The 20,000-nt window shown below is 45.8% G+C and overlaps 1 protein-coding gene across 1 annotated transcript in view; it reads left to right on the plus strand.

The window, feature by feature from the left end:
• LOC310800277 (RNA-binding motif, single-stranded-interacting protein 3-like) overlaps positions 1 to 20,000 on the plus strand; it is a gene marked incomplete at both ends in the record, with an annotated part of 140,237 nt that overhangs the window by 103,897 nt on the left and 16,340 nt on the right. Inside the window, 2 exons of the mRNA XM_083662850.1 lie at positions 2,311 to 2,407; positions 4,856 to 4,906. Of these exons, the coding sequence (XP_083518976.1) occupies positions 2,311 to 2,407; positions 4,856 to 4,906 (148 nt within the window). The remainder of the gene's footprint in view (positions 1 to 2,310; positions 2,408 to 4,855; positions 4,907 to 20,000) is intronic.

The raw sequence follows: 20,000 nt of genomic DNA on the forward strand, positions 1-20,000 counted from the left end.
CCCCCCCTACAAAGTGGAACGCGTGTAGGCGGGGATGTAGGGCGATGTTGAAATATTTTCACCCACTCGCACATCAAAGTGGTCATTTCATCATTCTGCGTACCAGAGAAGCACACTCTTGTGCAACAATGTGATGATGCCTATCTTGGCTCGTGTGTTTTTTTTTTGGTGCCCGCAGTCAGGCCACTCACTGAACAGCTACTGGTTTACTAGTGGTTTTATTACTTTATTAGTTAGTCTGAAGTAATAATTACACTTCAGGGTTAAAGTGGGTGCATCTCATTGTAAAATTGGACTCGGCCCAAATTGCCTTCAAAACGGGCCCAACTTGGGCTTCAAACGGCCCAAATTGGGCTTCAAACGGCCCAAATCTGGCTTCAAACGACCCAAATTGGGCACGGTGGCTCAGTGGTAGAGCTGTCGCCTCACAGTCAGAAGGTCCTGAGTTCGATTCTCGCCTGGGACACTGTGGGCGCTGTGGTTGTGTTCCCCCCCATATCTTCAGTGCCCACTGCCCAGGTGGGGTATCTCGTCGTAAGGGCCTTTCTCTCTGTGTGGAGTTTGCATGTTCTCCCCGTTGCTCCCCCAGGGGGTTCCTCCGTATATAACCCCCCCACTAAAAACATGCAGAAGATCAGATCGTCATCGTCATCCGACCAGTGACGACAACATCCGAAGTTGGTCCCCGGGCGCTGTACGAGAAAGCGACCACTGCTCCTGGCCTTTTTCACCGGCCACCGTCAGCATGAGTGTGTTGTGGCCGCATGCATGTGTTGTGGTGTTCGTGTGACAATAAAAGACGGGGCTTGTCCATTACGAGAGTTTTTTTAAATTGGGCTTCAAACGGGCCAAATTTTCATTCTTTTTTTATCGGCCTGGCCTGCTTGGTATCTAATGCCCGGCCTGAATTATGATCCCAGTCCGCCCCTGCTCAGAGTGAAGCTGGTGTGACTCAGAGGTGAAGCTAGTGTGACTCAGAGGTGAAGCTGGTGTGACTCAGAGTGAAGCTGGTGTGACTCAGAGGTGAAGCTGGTGTGACTCAGAGGTGAAGCTGGTGTGACTCAGAGTGAAGCTGGTGTGACTCAGAGGTGAAGCTGGTGTGAATCAGAGGTGAAGCTGGTGTGACTCAGAGGTGAAGCTGGTGTGACTCAGAGTGAAGCTGGTGTGACTCAGAGGTGAAGCTGGTGTGAATCAGAGGTGAAGCTGGTGTGACTCAGAGGTGAAGCTGGTGTGACTCAGAGGTGAAGCTGGTGTGACTCAGAGGTGAAGCTGGTGTGACTCAGAGGTGAAGCTGGTGTGACTCAGAGTGAAGCTGGTGTGACTCAGAGTGAAGCTGGTGTGACTCAGAGGTGAAGCTGGTGTGACTCAGAGTGAAGCTGGTGTGACTCAGAGTGAAGCTGGTGTGACTCAGAGTGAAGCTGGTGTGACTCAGAGGTGAAGCTGGTGTGACTCAGAGGTGAAGCTGGTGTGACTCAGAGGTGAAGCTGGTGTGACTCAGAGGTGAAGCTGGTGTGACTCAGAGGTGAAGCTGGTGTGACTCAGAGTGAAGCTGGTGTGACTCAGAGGTGAAGCTGGTGTGACTCAGAGTGAAGCTGATGTGACTCAGAGTGAAGCTGGTGTGACTCAGAGGTGAAGCTGGTGTGACTCAGAGGTGAAGCTGGTGTGACTCAGAGTGAAGCTGGTGTGACTCAGAGGTGAAGCTGGTGTGACTCAGAGTGAAGCTGGTGTGACTCATGCTAGCGGCTAACTGTTACTTGTCGTTACTTTACATGGCAGTAAAACGCCACTGAATGACCAAATTGATTTAACTTTTATCCATTTCGATTTCCACTTTCCATGCGGACCCCCCGCATTGGTTAGTTGTTTATAACGTGACTATATTTATAACGTTTATAACGTACTCCGGTTTCCAGTTTATAACTCGGGTCTGAATACAGCCAGAGTGCTGAGGGGTTGGAGCTATTGCGCAACACACAGGTGAAAACCGTCTATACTGCACCCATGACTGCACCTTACGCCTGCTCTGGACTAGGCGTAATATTTACGACCGGTCTTAGTGAGAAAAAGGCTTGTGGTGCAACCGGCGTAGCTGTTAGGTCGTGAAGTTACGACCGACTTAGCTTAAGACCAGTCGTAAGAGCAGTTGGTGCAACTGGCCCCTGATGTCTAGATTTGTGTGACCTCAACGTCGGGTCACAAGCTCCTCTGGCCGTTCCTTACATTTTGGACGATACAGTACTTAATTCTCATGTGCTTTCCGTTCGGTCCGATCTTTGCTTTGACCCCTCCTCTCCTCGTCTGCTTCCATAGGTTCTACTCTTCACCATACAGCATCTCCACCAATCGGATGATTGCACAGACGTCGATCACGCCCTTCATCGCTGCTTCTCCTGTCTCCACCTATCAGGTGTGTGGAGCCTCTTGGACCCGTCGGGCTTATAGGTGGAGTCTTGGGTGACTGCTTGAGAAATAGCTTGCCAGCTATGGCAGGTGCCATGTTGGACAGCTCATTGGAGGATTGGCCACTCGCTAATAACGGCTACAGACTGCATATTATTACTGTACACGCGAGCCAGAAAAAAGATGTGTATCTGAAAAAGCTAAAAGTTGTTTCAGTTTCTATGTGATTTAAATGGACTAATAATGTTGATTTGTTTCATATATTTGAAGTTACTGTGATGCAGTAAGTTGTTTTGTCTTTAGGTAGGCTAGCATTTCTACTGTAGCTAGGAAGTTCTAAAGAGTTTCCGAAGACAAATTAACGTCCCAGATGGTTCTGTGTTAACAAGTCATCTGGCAGCGTCAGGTTGCCAGATGACGCTGCCAGATGACTGGCAGCGTCACTCTCTAACGAGAGTGACAAATCAGACAAAATTGTTAGCAAAGCAGTATTTGGATATACATTGCATAGTGGAAGACTGTGGTTAGCTATTAGCTATGCTACTGAACTGTCACCAGCTGAAATGATCTAAACCAGGGATGTCAGAGATACGGCCCGCGGGCCGGATCCGGCCCACGGGCAGATTTCATCCGGCCCGCGAGATGTTTTGGAATATATATATATATATATATATATTTTTTTTTTTTATTATTATTATTATTAAATTCGCACCCCATTATCATGAACTACGTGAAGCGAATAAGCAAGCTAAGAGTTCATTCATAAGTTAATTAACCTGCACTACAAGGAAGTATGTCAGCAGGTCATCAGGTGTAAACAAAGCCGCCATGATGCCACGCTGGAATTGAATCCCGCATTCGGCTACCTACCAAAAAACAAAGGAATCAACAAGATGCTGTCGAAAAAGAGAAAGGTTGACACGGAATGCAGGCAGTTTCAAGAGAAATGGAAAGAGCAGTATTTCTTTTGTGAAGTAAATGGGTAAATGAGTCGAATTGATTTTAGTTTTAAAAAAAAATCCGGCCCCCATGATGTCTCAGTTGAAGAAATCCGGCCCTTTACCTAATATGAGTCTGACACCCCTGATCTAAACACAAAATTGTTCAGATGTACACTATCAATGAAATGATCATCCCCCAGCCAAAACTAACATGACTGCCCCATGTAACCTCACAGCCCTCTGTAAGTGAAATTTAGCCTCGGTTCATACCAGACGCTATTCAAAAGCAGCGCTGAAACAGCCCCCCCGCTCACAACTTGCATTGACTTCATGCCTGGCAGCCCGGGTTGCAGCACACTGCACGCTTGGAAAATAGAACAGAAGCTGAAGCTATCGCTGCAGCGTAGCTTTAGCGTGGCGTGGCAGGGCCTGGTGTGAACGGTCTCGCTTGTTAACAAGGACGCTGAAATTACACTGCCATAGCGCTGCGTAGTGGCGTGGACGAGGGCTTAGAGCAGCAGTGGGTTGGGTTTACATGGGATATACACTAACCACAACAGTTGGTTATGGGGCCATGTTGGGGATGGGCACTGGGTAACAGGAGGAGATGAAAGTTTGGATGACGAAACATCCTCTGTGAAGCAGTAATGATCAGACTGAATTGCTCTCTGTATCCTCCTGTAATTACAACAGCACATAATATACCTCTCTGTATCCTCCTGTAATTACAACAGCACATAATATACCTCTCTGTATCCTCCTGTAATTACAACAGAACATAATATACCTCTCTGTATCCTCCTGTAATTACAACAGAACATAATATACCTCTCTGTATCCTCCTGTAATTACAACAGAACATAATATACCTCTCTGTATCCTCCTGTAATTACAACAGAACATAATATACCTCTCTGTATCCTCCTGTAATTACAACAGAATATAATATACCTCTCTGTATCCTCCTGTAATTACAACAGAACATAATATACCTCTCTGTATCCTCCTGTAATTACAACAGAACATAATATACCTCTCTGTATCCTCCTGTAATTACAACAGCACATAATATACCTCTCTGTATCCTCCTGTAATTACAACAGCACATAATATACCTCTCTGTATCCTCCTGTAATTACAACAGAACATAATATACCTCTCTGTATCCTCCTGTAATTACAACAGAACATAATATACCTCTCTGTATCCTCCTGTAATTACAACAGAACATAATATACCTCTCTGTATCCTCCTGTAATTACAACAGAACATAATATACCTCTCTGTATCCTCCTGTAATTACAACAGCACAGAACGGTGCTCTGAAATGGGCTTGTAAAGTGTTGAGCTAATGATTCATTTTCTCTTTTCTTCCTGTCACTCTAACTTCCAATTGTCTAACTGCTCTGCTCTCCCTTTCTCCACTCCTCCCCCACTTCATCATCTCTCCTTTGATCTCTCCTCTCCTCTTCTCTTGTCTCCTCTCCCATCCTCTCCTGCTCTGTCCTCCACAGGTCCAGAGTACATCTTGGATGCCACACCAACAGTATGTTATGCAACCTACAGTAAGTTCAGTGAACCCTTCATTGTATGTTCTCTTGTCCCGGTGGAGGTCATTCCCTCCACTCTCAAACACTTGGGTCCTCTCTACCCTTCTTTCTCAACTCTGTGTACAAGCCACTGTGTGAAAAGATACGAAAACAAGATAAGACACTGCAGTGTTTCCCACAGGATTTTGAGTATTTGTGGTGGGGGCGCAGACCCCCTAGGGGGGTGCGGCGGCATGCTCCCCCGCGAGATATTTTTTAAACATTTTAAAGTAAAATGCATGAATTTGGTGTACTTTGAGAAAGCTTAAGAGCAAAATGAAAAGGCTAGATCTATGAAGAACATGTCATCATTACTGTGCTGTGGGTTTACAATGACAAACTAAATTTCTCCCTATAGGTCAGGGATACTCAACTTGCTTTGTCACTTTCGTGAAATGATAGAAGGCGAGGGGCCAGTTAATAAACAAACAATATACATTTTTCTGTAGCGGATTGTAGGTTTTTGGGGTGTCAGCCGGAGTTTAGGCTGACAGTGTTGTGCACACTGGATAGTTAGTTAAGTTAGTTAGGTTAAGTACATACAGTACATAAGTGCCTGGGTAGCGAGCAGATGACGGTATTTGACAATTTAGCAGCTAAATCATAGATTATTGAAAGATATTCCATATTCCAGACTGAAATGCTATAACAGAAGTATTGGCCAGAATGACATGAACATTTATTGGACACTTATTCAGTGGGTATCTTGCATGTTGCGTTCAGGTGCAATGTAAAAAATATATATATATATATATATACAGTATATATATATATTTTTGGTCAACATGTTTTTGTGGCGGTCAAAATCCTTTTGTGGCGGCCCGCCACAAATTCCTTTATGTATGGGAAACACTGCACTGTATAAAAAAGCGGATAGGATCGCACCATACAAAAGAAACATTTAAATACCACAGTAAAAATACCTAGCTCTAAAAGTTTTATCCAATTTTTTATCCCCTATTAGTGCTAATTTAATGAATTTATCCTGGTTGCTACTCCACCCTCTGCCGATCTGGGGAGAGCCGAAACTGGCTCCATGCTTCCTCTGAGACATGGGCAGTTTAGTTAGCCAGCCGCTTCTTTTCACCTGACAGAGGAAGCTTCACCGGTAGGACATAGCACGTGGGAGGTTCACGCTATTCCAACCAGTTCCCCTCCCTCTGAACAGGCACCCTTAACGACCAGAGGAGGCACCACATTAGCAACCAGGATATTGCATGTTTTGGTGAAGGGGGTTCCTATATGAAGGAAACCCCCGGGAGGCACGGGGAGAACATGCAAACTCCACACAGAAAGGCCCTTTTGACGACCCCACCCGGGCGGTGGGCACTCGAGGACATGCGGATGGGGCACGCATTCCTTCAGCGTCCACAGCGTCCCAGGTGGGAATCGAACCCAGGACCTTCGAGCTGTGAGGCGACAGCGCTTACCACTGCACCACCGTACCCCCCTTTTTTCAATTTATTTCTCCCCACAAAATGATGTCTCGAATAGGACTATACAATGTAACACTATCACCCTCTTGCATTCAAGCCGTTAGCAGCACAAGAGGAAACCCGAGTTTGTGAGTTTGCCCGTTTAATTCATTGATATGCGCGAACGATTAATTAATATGCGTGAACCTTAATAGCGGGCACACATTCATGACAAGTCGGACCGCCGGAGGTTTCATCTCGGAGCGTCCCTGGCATATTTGCGTTCACGCTGCACTTCCCTGTCGGAGGGGAAAACACTGGGAAAAACCAAGGAGGTGTGACAGCAAATTATTGATTGATTGCTTATGAACTATGGCCCTTCTAAGATGTATTTTGTGAACTATGTTCTTCATCATTACAGGGAGAACATGTATCTTGCTTTGGGTGGGTAGACGTGGATTGTTGTGTCTTGTGAACATCAGGTTGACTACTGACGTCATGGAAATGTACTGAGTTGGAGAGAGGTTGTGAGGCTTCTGGGAAGTGGAGGCGGTAATGCAACATTCTGGATGAGATGTGTGGCGTCAACTCGGACGTAGCGGAGCTCTGAATGATACCCGAATTTCCGAGCTGTAATTCCGGCCTGGACGTTCAATTCACTTTTTACAGGTCGGAAACCGCTTAATCAAGCATAATCATTTTGTTATCGAGATTGCTGACTTTTTTTTTACAAAAAAATAATAATGACATGACAGAGATGGCCTTGCCTTTTGAGGGCATATATCGCAAATGGCACCACTTTAGAATGTGTGTTCTTATTTGGACACAGGTGTATTTCTGGGGTGGCAATTTGAGTCCTTTGCCAGGGGCCCGTTCTCAGTTCTTACTACGCCAACTTTGACGACGTGGTATTTTAAGAGCACAGCACAGCCCACTGCTATGAAGAAATATAGATAAGTACAGATAAACTCCATGACAATGTTTCGCCCGTTTGATAGACTTGATCAAAACATCTTGTCATGATGACAGCGTTGTTCCATGAGATGACAAGAGGAAGGAGGGAAGGTGCGCTTACTGATAAGAGAAAATACAATTGCTTCATATTGATGTTCTGATAGTGTGTGATGATGTGTGTGTGTAATGTGTGTGTGTGTGTGTGTGGGGGGGGGGGGGGGGGGGGGGAGAATGTGTGTGTGTGTGTGTGCTAGGATCACCCCCCCTGTTCAATCTCGACCTTCCAATTGTATGCCAACTACACACCTGTAAAGTTTTGTGACTGCATCTTGCACGATTTTGACGCTATATCACATTAGCAAAATCGTGGAGGTGCCAATGTGGGGGAGGCCGACCCTCTTACTTGGATCTCGCCCATTTTCGAACTCGACCTTCATTTTTATGTGAACTACACACACCTGGAAAGTTTGCCGACTGCAACTTGCACGGTTCTTATAATTAGGGTTAGGCAAGTACAACAATTTGGTTAGGGTTAGGGTATGGGTATGGTGGTTGTGGTTAAATAAGAAAACCCTAACCCTAATCTTAACCACGTATTTTTTTTTACACGTTTTCAGGAAAAAGCAGTTGCGGTGACCAATCAAATGAGTTCGGGGGGTGGTTTCATCTAAACTTGCTGCCCCCAAGGCCATAATAACGGTCCCTAATCCCAGACATGCCCACTTTCCATTGGTCAAATCAAACTCCTCCACATGCTATGTCCCACCTCTCTACCCTGTTTCAGTTGGAACACGTCACAATAAAAAATCACAGACCCTGAGAATCCAATTTCAATTTCAAAAATTAAGTTTTTTTACACCCCAGACCTTATTTCCGGCTTAACATATGATGTTTTACTCACCCAGAGAACTTTGGTTTCATTTGAATTTTCTTTATTTTTAATACAGGGACAGTGTACAAGAACAGTAACCCTATAAAATAGGGAGAGATGCATCGTACCAGGTTATAGCAGAAATGCTATTTTCCACCCGTAGTCCCTGGGCAGGTAAAATACAAGCTTAAAACAGTAGGAAAAATAGAATCTAAAACATAGTAGGAAAAAGGTTAAAAAATAAGGAAATTACCGTACACGTTAAGAGATACAAAACACTAGTAAACAGAAAATCCAATCATCCCTGCATCCCCATACCCACAAACCTTTAGAATACCCCCCCCCCCCACACACACACACAGACAATAGCTCTATTTTACAGGTGTGTGCAACTTTGCTGTGCAAATAACCACTGATCACCATAGAAGATATTCAGGTCCAAGTAGAGTCTGAACTGGCCAAAACGGGTGAAAATGGGGCGTACGTAGTACACACTGCAAATAACGTATTTTCTGCAACATAGCGGTTCTTCATATCCTCATAATATCTTGTCCATATGAACGTGAATCCGTCTAGTCTCCTCCGGGCTGCCTCGGGCAGCTTCGGGCAGTTCCAGGATTCTACTCGGACCTGAATATCTTCTATGGCGATCAGAATGAAGCCAAAGTTATCTGGGTGATTAAAACATCATATTTTAAGCTGGAAATAAGGTCTGGGGTGTAAAAAGAAATGAATTTTCCTTTAAGCATCCTTTAAGAATGTTGATTTTATGTTGAATAAGCATAATCATTTTGTTATCGAGATTGCTGACTTTTTTTTACAAAAAAATAATAATGACATGACAGAGATGGCCTTGCCTTTTGAGGGCATATATCACAAATGGCACCACTTTAAGCCTCCCACACACTAGAGGATAAAAGGCCCGATTTAATGCCCGATTCCCCTCGGGGGGGCGTGGCCCGATTCGAGGCTAGTCTCAACCAATTTTTTGTCAAAATAATTGTCAAGTGTCTGGTGTCAATAAATTATTGATTGAATCGGAGCCGGCCCGATCTCGAATCGGGCATATCAAACATGTTTGATATTTACGATGGCTGTCTCCCGACGGAACCCGCAATAGCCAATGAGAGCGAGCAGACCGGGACGCGTCGACGCATCATACCCGGATGTTAATGCAGCGCTACGAGTTGTGGCAACAGCAGTGCCATGTAGCTCCTCTCTCCAGCATCCTCACAGCTTAAAACAGGGTGGACAGCGGCGGATGGCTCTCCAAACATGTGCCGAGCGGAGCGGTTTGTTTGCTTCAAGGGAGTGGATATGCTGTAATATGAGCTCTCAGACAGAACGTTGTTTTATCTCATTTTGCGAGGGTGTCCGCGCTGCTTGAAGTGGACCCGCCGCTCGGTGCATGTTTGGAGAGCCATCTGCTGTTGTCTGTGTGAAGAAATTGCGGTTTTGTGGGATATAAACAGCCTACAGTCTAGTTGCTGGAATCGCTGTGAGTCGGTACTTCAAACGGCTGGTGTGTGGTCTCGCAGTCTGGCCGAATCGTCTAGTGTGTGCGTTCAAGCGATTTTAATGTTAAAATCTGATGAAATTGTCCTTATGTCTGTGGTCTCTCATGTTTTTAAAATCGGTTAAGATTTGAAAATCCTCTAGTGTGTGGGAGGCATTAGAATGTGTGTTCTTATTTGGACACAGGTGTATTTCTGGGGTGGCAATTTGAGTCCTTTGCCAGGGCCCGTTCTCAGTTCTTACTGCGCCAACTTTGACAACGTGGTATTTTAAGAGCACAGCACAGCCCACTGCTATGAAGAAATATAGATAAGTACAGATAAACTCCATGACAATGTTTAGCCCGTTTGATAGACTTGATCAAAACATCTTGTCATGATGACAGCGTTGTTCCATGAGATGACAAGAGGAAGGAGGGAAGGTGCGCTTACTGATAAGAGAAAATACAATTGCTTCATATTGACGTTCTGATAGGGTGTGTGTGTGTGTGTTTGTGTGTGTGTGTGTGTGTGTGTGCGTGTGTGTGTGTGTGTGCGCGCGCGTGCACGCAAGTGTACGTACGCGCAAAGCATTCATTGTGCAAGTGTGTGTTGGGAAATTTGAAATTTGCGCTTACTGATAAGAGAAAATACAATTGCTTCATATTGACGTTCTGATAGGGTGTGTGTGTCAGTTGGTTGGTTGTTTGATCGGTTGGTAAGTCCTTAAAGAGTTCACCACCCTTTAGTAGGCACAGTTTTCACCCTAGGAGGCTGACATTTGCATGGAGGTCGTGTGTGTGTGTGTGTGCGTGTGCGCGCGGGGGGAATGTGTGTGTGTGTGTGCGTGTGCGCGCGGGGGGAATGTGTGTGTGTGTGTGCTAGCATCACCCCCCTGTTCAATCTCGACCTTGAAAAAACAATCATCCAACAGGCCCAAAAAATCTGCTCTGATCCCACCCATGTGCTCCACCACGAGTACCAGCTCCTCCCCTCTGGCAGGCGCTACAGGGTCCCCACATGCAGGTTAAAGCGTTTTAAGAACTCTTTTGTCCCCTTGTCCATCAAAGCCCTAAACAGTAGCTGAAGGCGTTTTTAACCTGTGTACTGTTTTTACTGCTATTTTAAATTCTATTCGTTTTTACCTATTTTACTAAATACAGAAGGCTATAGTGTTGTGCAATCTGGGCAATGTGCAATTCTGTTTTTAGCAAATATATCTTTTAATCTCTTTTATGCATTGGATTGTACTTTTTGGGCAGTGTGCAATTTTGCTAACTGCAATAGTCCTGTTGTATGTGCTGTATGTGTTGTCTGTATGTACGTGTTGTCTGCCAAACAGCAGCCATAAGGTGTATGTCCAAGACAAATTTCCTTCGGGACAATAAAAGTCTATCCTATCCTATCCTTCCAATTGTATGCCAACTACACACCTGTAAAGTTTTGTGACTGCATCTTGCACGATTTTGACGCTATATCACATTAGCAAAATCGTGGAGGAGCCAATGTGGGGGAGGCCGACCCTCTTACTTGGATCTCGCCCATGTTCGAGCTCGACCTTCATTTTTATGTGAACTACACACACCTGGAAAGTTTGCCGACTGCAACTTGCACGGTTCTTATAATTAGGGTTAGGCAAGTACAACAATTTGGTTAGGGTTAGGGTATGGGTATGGTGGTTGTGGTTAAATAAGAAAACCCTAACCCTAATCTTAACCACATATTTTTTTTACACATTTTCAGGAAAAAGCAGTTGCGGTGACCAATCAAATGAGTTCGGGGGGTGGTTTCATCTAAACTTGCTGCCCCCAAGGCCATAATAACGGTCCCTAATCCCAGACATGCCCACTTTCCATTGGTCAAATCAAACTCCTCCACATGCTATGTCCCACCTCTCTACCCTGTTTCAGTTGGAACACGTCACAATAAAAAATCACAGACCCTGAGAATCCAATTTCAATTTCAAAAATTCCGTTTTTTTACACCCCGGACCTTATTTCCAGCTTAAAATATGATGTTTTACTCACCCAGAGAACTTTGGTTTCATTCTGATCACCATAGAAGATATTCAGGTCCAAGTAGAGTCCGAACTGGCCAAAACGGGTGAAAATGGGGCGTACGTAGTACACACTGCAAATAACGTATTTTCTGCAACATAGCGGTTCTTCATATCCTCATAATATCTTGTCCATATGAACGTGAATCCGTCTAGTCTCCTCCGGGCTGCCTCGGGCAGCTTCGGGCAGTTCCAGGATTCTACTCAGACCTGAATATCTTCTATGGCGATCAGAATGAAATGTTAGGGTTGTGCTACAACCCGGGTTTTACGAGTGAGAACGAGAGCTCTCACTAGTGCCTACAACGCTGCGTACGCAGCCCTATGGAAGACTGTAATTTTGCTCCAAAATTACTTTTCATTAAAACCGACCACCCACCCGTAGGTGGCGTGACGCGGATCCACGTGACTACGTCACGTCCTGTCAGCCTGTCAGCCTGTCTGCATAGTGCATACCACATTATCAGGCAAGCCCTGGGCTAGCAACTGGTCCCGTTCAGGAGCCAGACTGCTAGCTTCCACCTGCCTGGGGAGGGGTGGAACACCTCCTCCTCCGCCTGGGATAGGAGATCGGCCCGTACCGGCAACGCCCAGGGCGGATCTTGCGCCAGGGAGACCAGGTCCGCAAACGTGAGAGGCTACACCCCCCTGCCGCATGGTCAGTTCCGTAGAAGCTGTGCATGCTGGGGGAGAACTCCCCCCCCGCCCCCCTGCCGTGCGACTTTCGCAGGCTGGGGGGACTGCGGAGGTAACGTTCTCTCTCAAGACCGGCCGCACGTGGACTTGTCCGACAGTGCGGCCCCCAGGCGAGCTCCCGACCAGCAATGGGCCCTCGGTGCCATTGATGGTGGGCTGTCCTAGGAGCCTCTAGCCGAGGCCAGGCCGTAGCCATGGACCAAGGCGAGCCTTGATGATGGGTATGAGACCCTGGGAGAGCTCCCGACCGAACTCGGGCCTTGCGCACCGAGGACGGTGGGTCTAAAGCTACAAGCCGCAGGCTGGAACTGAGCCCAGCCTTGGTGAGCCAACCGGTGGGCTTGACCTGAGCGCTGCCAACCGAGGCCAGGCCGTGGCCATGGACCAAGGTGCGCTGTGCCCCCTGCCAGGCTCCCTGCGCTTGCAGGCGGCGCCCCAACAAGGGAGTGCGACCCATGGAGAGCTCCCAACCACCCCGGGCCTTGGGCACCAAGGGCAGTGGGCTTGTCCTTAGAGCTACAAGCCAAAGGCTGGCACTGAGTCCAGACCTTGGCGAGCTGTAACCGGTACGTCTATGGTAGCGGAGGTAGCTCGCGCCCAATGTACTTAGCACACAGATACTAACTGCACGGGTGCACGCCAGCTATCTGCAACAATACTATCGTTCTGTGCTAAACAGTACTAATGCTATCTGCACGTATGCAAGCTAGCTTTCACACTCTTTTGAGAGCGGACCTTGGTCCGCTCTCCAGAGCTTAGCTGCGGCCCTGGGCGTCGCCCCACGAACTGCTCCCTTGGAGGGCTCGCTCGTGAAGATAGCCCAGCAGCTGCAAGACCGAGGGTTCAAGGTGCCTGTGCAGCGTGCTCATGCCCAAGGCAGAACACGCACTTATCGTGCCGGTTCATACTCGGCCAATGTAGTTTTACACACGGCCCATCCCCTCGCTGACTTTCCCTGCTAGTAGCAAGAGAAAGCAGGAAGCTAATCACTAATAGCAAGCTCCCGCAGGCCGCACCCTGTTAGCGGGAGTACCATTTAAGCAAGCTAGCAGGCTAGCAAGAAGCACATGCTAGACAGTAAGCAACCCGGAGGCTAGCGAACGTGCGCGTGCAACGGTAACGTAAGCGGCAATAGCCCAGCCCGAAGGGGAGGCAACAATACCCACAACCTGTTAACCCGAGAGAACAGGCGTGAACAAGCCACTAGCTAAGCTAGCGTAAGCACTGAGAGACAAGCGTGCGCTAACACAAGCCTGCGCACAAGCTGGTGCAGCGAGTCTCTACCCTGAGTAACACGGGGAAGCAAGCGTGACCGCAAGCAGAGGCCAGCGGCCCGCGAAGCTAGTCAATCTCAGAAGAAACTCCTCAGAGGGAGTTACAATCTAGTAGATGCTATTTGCACGAGGCAAGCAACACTTAGCAGACAAGCAAGCTGGCTAAGATGGCGTAAGTACTGAGAGAAGCGGCCAACACAATCGTGCGGAGCGAGCTCACCTAGCTAGCGTACTCGCTCAGCTAATACCTCAGAGTGCCCCCTTCGGGGCCGACGCCAGTAATAGCTACACTACAAGCAGTATGTAGGTCCCAGCAACGCCTGTGCAGTGTGCTCATGCCCTTAGGCAGTGCACACATTCATTTCATTGTGCCGGTCGTAACCGGCCAGCGTAGCCTCACAGCTAACACAGCACCTAGCTGTTCCCCCCTCTCTCTGCTAACAGGAATAACGGGGTTACCGTGTAAGCTATAGCCTGCAACGGTAAGATAGCTGGAGTGCTACCCAACACTAGATACTTGCTGCACGGGAGCAAGCTAGCTATCTAGCTAACCGAAGAGCATGGCTTCTAGCTACTACTCTCGCTTAACGCGCGCCCTACGCAGAGGTAGCTGGCGCCTAAAGTACTTAGCACACAGACACTAACTGCACGTGTGCACGCTAGCTATCTGCCACAATACTGGGTGCGTTACCCTGTCTGGGGACGCAGCCAGATAGCTGGAGTGCTACAAGCTAGTCCAAGCTAGCTGCACTGAGCAACTAGCTAACTATCTATCTAACGTTACTCGGCGCGCTCTGACAATATAGCCGGCGCCTAATAACAAGCACACGGACGCTAACCACACGGGTGCACGCTAGCTTATCCGCAAGAACTGGGCTAACTAGCCTATTGTTCTAGTGCTACACTGTAAGCTAATCGCACGTATGCAACCTAGCCTAACAGTTTTGAGCGCAGACCTTAGTCAGCCCTCAATCCGATAACGCTGCCCCAGCCGGGGAACGTTAAACACAGCTACATGGCGGGAGCAATAAAACAGTTAACTAAAAGAAGACACTCTTAGCTTTTAGATGACTTGATCCGACGCCGCTGGTGGAGAGAACAGGATCGGGTCCCCGAAGCCTGCTTTACCTCGTTCCACGCAAACCTCTTCAAGGTGGGCAAATAAGACGGAACGAGCCTAGTATCTAAAGCTATGTTAAGAGCGCTAACTCAGAGTTAACCGTGGAGCTTTTGAAAACACGTCTTCTCAGTGGCTGGAAGAAACGTAGAGTATCCATGGGCTGACAGGACGTGACGTAGTCACGTGGATCCGCGTCAGCCCCAGGGGGGCACCACGCCACCTACGGGTGGGTGGTCGGTTTTAATGAAAAGTAATTTTGGAGCAAAATGATAGTCTTCCATAGGGCTGCGTACGCAGCGTTGTAGGCACTAGTGAGAGCTTGAGTTCGAAACGAAGTAAAACCAAAGTTATCTGGGTGATTAAAACATCATATTTTAAGCTGGAAATAAGGTCTGGGGTGTAAAAAGAAATGAATTTTCCTTTAAGCATCCTTTAAGAATGTTGATTTTATGTTGAATAAGCATAATCATTTTGTTATCGAGATTGCTGACTTTTTTTTTTTACAAAAAAATAATAATGACATGACAGAGATGGCCTTGCCTTTTGAGGGCATATATCGCAAATGGCACCACTTTAGAATGTGTGTTCTTATTTGGACACAGATGTATTTCTGGGGTGGCAATTTGAGTCCTTTGCCAGGGCCCGTTCTCAGTTCTTACTGCGCCAACTTTGACGACGTGGTATTTTAAGAGCACAGCACAGCCCACTGCTATGAAGAAATATAGATAAGTACAGATAAACTCCATGACAATGTTTCGCCCGTTTGATAGACTTGATCAAAACATCTTGTCATGATGACAGCGTTGTTCCATGAGATGACAAGAGGAAGGAGGGAAGGTGCGCTTACTGATAAGAGAAAATACAATTGCTTCATATTGACGTTCTGATAGGGTGTGTGTGTGTGTGTGTGTGTGTGTGTGTCTGTGTGTGTGTGTGTGTGTGTGTGTGTCTGTGTGTGTGTGTGTGTGTGTGTGTGTGTGTGTGTGTGTGTGTGTGTGTGTGTGTGTGTGTGTGAGAGAGAGAGAGAGAGAGAGAGAGAGAGAGTGGATAATACCCTAAATGCATCTTCAAACAAACCTGCCTAATTATTTGGCTGGCCGCTTGATACGGCTTCCACAGACGGACAGTAAGAGAACGGACAAAATAAAAATAAATGTGTGTGTGTGTGTGTGTGTGTGTGTGTGTCTGTGTGTGTGTGTGTGTGTGTGTGTGTGTGTGTATGTGTGTGTGTGTGTGTGTGTGTGTGTGTGTGTGTGTGTGTGTGTGTGTGTGTGTGTGTGTGTGTCTGTGTGTGTGGTAAAAGTGGCTCTCCTATTGACTTTGGCCTGCCAGTGCGGCTCTCATGGAAGAAATAGTGAGGATCACTGTGTTAGAGGGATGAGGGACTGTTTATAATGCATTTTCATACAAACTGTGAACTCCGTTCATGAGCTCTCACACCATGTAAGTTTCAGCCTTTAGATGAGCTCCAGACCTCCAGACACGGTGAACCAGTCTACCCAAACTGACTTGAAGGACTGTCAGTATATTTCTTTGCATTTCCTAGATGTAGTTCTTCAGTGACTGTGTTTCAAACAAATCCAGGACCAGAGATGAAATACCATCAGCATACCTGTAGACATTCCTCCTACTATATGTGGAGCTGTGGGTCCATGTGTGCTCGGTCCATCATCTCCAGAGTTAGTCCAGGCAAAGTAACTCATTTTGGAACCAAAAAACAAACTAATTGTAAAAGAATTTTTTGCAGCTTAGATCATTTCTATGAGGTGTCCAGAACAACATACTAAAAGTCCTAAGAAATCCTAGTTGAGGAAATATGTTTAATTCTCATCAATCCAAGATGTGTGCCAGTAAGGCCAGACAACAATACACCCCAATGGGGCTATTTTTTTCCTTTACTCCTATCAAAATAAAACTTTATACAATGAAAGTATCCATGAAAAGTAATTTTTTTTGTATTACAAGTTTCTTTGAAAATGAATTTGAATATGCAAATGAGCTATACACTAATCGAATATAGGCTACCCAAAATGATTTTATTTTTTTATTTTTTTTATTTTTTTTATTTTTTTTTAGATTTACATTACATACAAAATATACCCGCATAGGGAGTAAAGAAAAAAATGAAGCCTATCACAATCAAACCTCACACAGTGAAAGTATACATGAAAAGGAACTTTTTTGTTACTATGAAACTATGGGGGGGGGGGGGGGAAGAAAAAAAAGAAGTCTAGTTAGAAAGGAGTTGGTAACTTAAAATGTTCCGATTGGGTTTCTAGCCTAGATATTGCTGTTGCTAGCTTCTCATAACACTGCAAAGTTACTTTACAACCGGTGGAAGTCTGATGTGTGGCCCGCCTGGTCTGAAATACTTGCTTACTACAAAAACATTAGCAGTTTTGGTGTCTGGCAAAATTATTTAAAGAGCTGGAATGTCTGGAAAGTGTGTCTATCTGGTTTTTCATCTGTCTTCTATGTGAGAGTGAATCGTTTAGTTGGTAAGAATGACTTCTGCCTGTTATCTCGTAATCTTACCAACAATACCAATTTTTTGTAAATCTACCAGCCCAAAATGTAATCTCACCACGTTACTAATGACTAAGATGGCTATTCTGACTTTCTGTCATGTCATTAGGTTAGGCTTGTTCACAAATAAAAAATAATAATTTCGAAAGCAACTGGAGGCAAGATTGTGCAATCAATTCTTAAGGTCAATATAAGTATTTTTGTGGCAAGTGACCCAGGTAAGTGTGGCAAGTGACTTCAAATTTATCTTGTTTATGCATAGGTTAACTTACCGTACTGAATAGACATGAATGTGTTAGTTATTTGGCCCCTGTTTTACTTGTGACTTTATGGCTTATTGGACAAGTCAATTAGGCCTAGTGTTGAGCTCATTTGCATATTTAAAATAGATTTTTCCAAGAAACTTGTAAAACAAAAAAGTTCCCTTTCATGTATACTTTCACTGTGTGAGGTTTGATTGTGATAGGCTTCATTTTTTCCTTTACTCCTATGCGGGTATATTTTGGGTAGCCTATATTCGATTAGTGTATAGCTCTGCATATTCAAATTCATTTTCAAAGAAACTTGTAATACAAAAAATGTTACTTTTCATGGATACTTTCATTGTATAAAGTTTTATTTTGATAGGAGTAAAGGAAAAAAATAGCCCCATTGGGGTGTATTGTTGTCTGGCCTTACTGGCACACATCTTGGATTGACGAGAATTAAACATATTTCCTCAACTAGGATTTCTTAGGACTTTTAGTATGTTGTTCTGGACACCTCATAGAAATGATCTAAGCTGCAAAAAATTATTTTACAATTAGTTTGTCGTAAAACGCTACTTTGCCTGGACTAAGTCCCCAACCTAGAAATGAGCATGTAGCTATCTTAATATGACGTGAGGTTCAGTTAACTTTGCACAGAAACGGTAGAAATACTTTTTACTTTTATACTTTATTACTTGTGTATTTTTTACACAAGTAACTGTACTTCTACTTAAGTAGAGAATGTGTGTACTTTTCCCATCTCTGCCGATCACGGATCATCAGTCATCAAGCCGCACTGCGGCTCCTCTTGACCAAATTCACTTAACTTCTGGCTCCAAATCATTTTCTCCTTCTTCTTCTGTGGTGTTTTATGGCACTTGGCATCCTTTATGTTGCATTACCGCCTCCTTCTGGATTTCCATCCACTGTTTGCCTACTTTCTGTCCCTTAAGGCCTAAACATGGTCGTCCGTCCGCCTCGAATTGGAGCCGTCTCGCCGTCTGGCGGCGCCAGCGAGCCCTACATGCTCGGACGCCACTACGCCCTCCCTCCTCCCACCCTCCCTCCTCCTGTGGGAGCTCCGTGTGAAAATGGCGGAGATTGTGTGCCAGGCAGTCTGAATGAAATTGAATGTAACGTTCCCAATTCTATGTATTAAATTCTAAAAAACAACCCTCAACATTTGGGAAGGCTAAGCCACACAACTAGTTCGTTATAATCTAACGTCATGCTTTGAAAGGCGACTTTACGACGATGAGCCAAGGCAACGGCCAGTCACAACTCTCGTGCAGCTGACGTCACGCACGTATCGTCGGCGCTGAGTCACATTTTCGAGCAGCCCCCGTCAGCCGACGGCGCCCCCTCCCCGTAGGACGGCGCTCCACCCGCCGTCCTACGGGGAGGGCGGGGCGAGGCTCTGACGGACGACCATGTTTAGGCCTTTACTCATCTGGACTATCCGTTTCCCTCTTCACTCCGCTCCAAATAATAACCAAGATGGCGACGGTGAAAATGCCAAACTCCAGGCTTCAAAATGGGAATCCAAATACCAATGGGTGACGTCACCAACGGCGCTGGAAGCACGGTGCGGTGGGCGCTGCAGCACCCCCTGGTGGCAAGAGATGTATTATTATTTTTATTTTTTTATTATTATAAATTTTTTACAGTGCACCTGAACGCAACATGCAAAATACCCACTGAATAAGTGTCCAAATGTTCATGTAATTCTGGCCAATACTCCACTTCTGTTATAACATTTCAGTCTGGAAGATATAATCTTTATGACTAAAAGGCTAAATGAATAGCTTAGAAAATGAATAGCCCCGGGGGCCCATGGTACTATTAATCCGGCCTATATGGGAGGAATAGCAGGTAGGCTATCACTGTCCCTGATTCCTGAGGGTAAATTGAGTAATGCTGCAGAGAAGAGGAGAAGACACTGAATAATGACATCACAACAGTATAATCCTAATGTTAATTTAAAATGAAATATTCCTCTAAATATGGCTAAAAGTCCAAAAAGGGTGGGAGAGAGAATGAGGATTCCAACACAGCAGTGGGAGCAAGTGGTGACATGGAGGTGAGTGAGAAAAGGTGACTGAATAATGACACAACAGTCTAATCTTAATGTTAATATTCCTCTAATCTGGCGACAAAGTGGGCAAAAAAAAAATCCGGCGCCCGCAATGTTGAATGGGTGGCTACGGCCTTGCAGCACCCCCTACCTAAAAGTACTTCCAGCGCCACTGGATGGGATCACACCAGCTGTGACAAACACATGTGAGCCAGGGGTGTAAAGTGTGTGTGTGTGTGTGTGTGTGTGTGTGTGTGTGTGTGTGTGTGTGTGTGTGTGTGTGTGTGTGTGTGTGTGTGTGTGTGTGTGTGTGTGTGTGTGTGTGAACAGTTGTGAACTTCCG

The sequence above is a fragment of the Poromitra crassiceps genome, assembly GCF_964638095.1.
Source record: "Poromitra crassiceps genome assembly, chromosome: 29".
Taxonomy (NCBI): Eukaryota; Metazoa; Chordata; class Actinopteri; order Beryciformes; family Melamphaidae; genus Poromitra; species Poromitra crassiceps.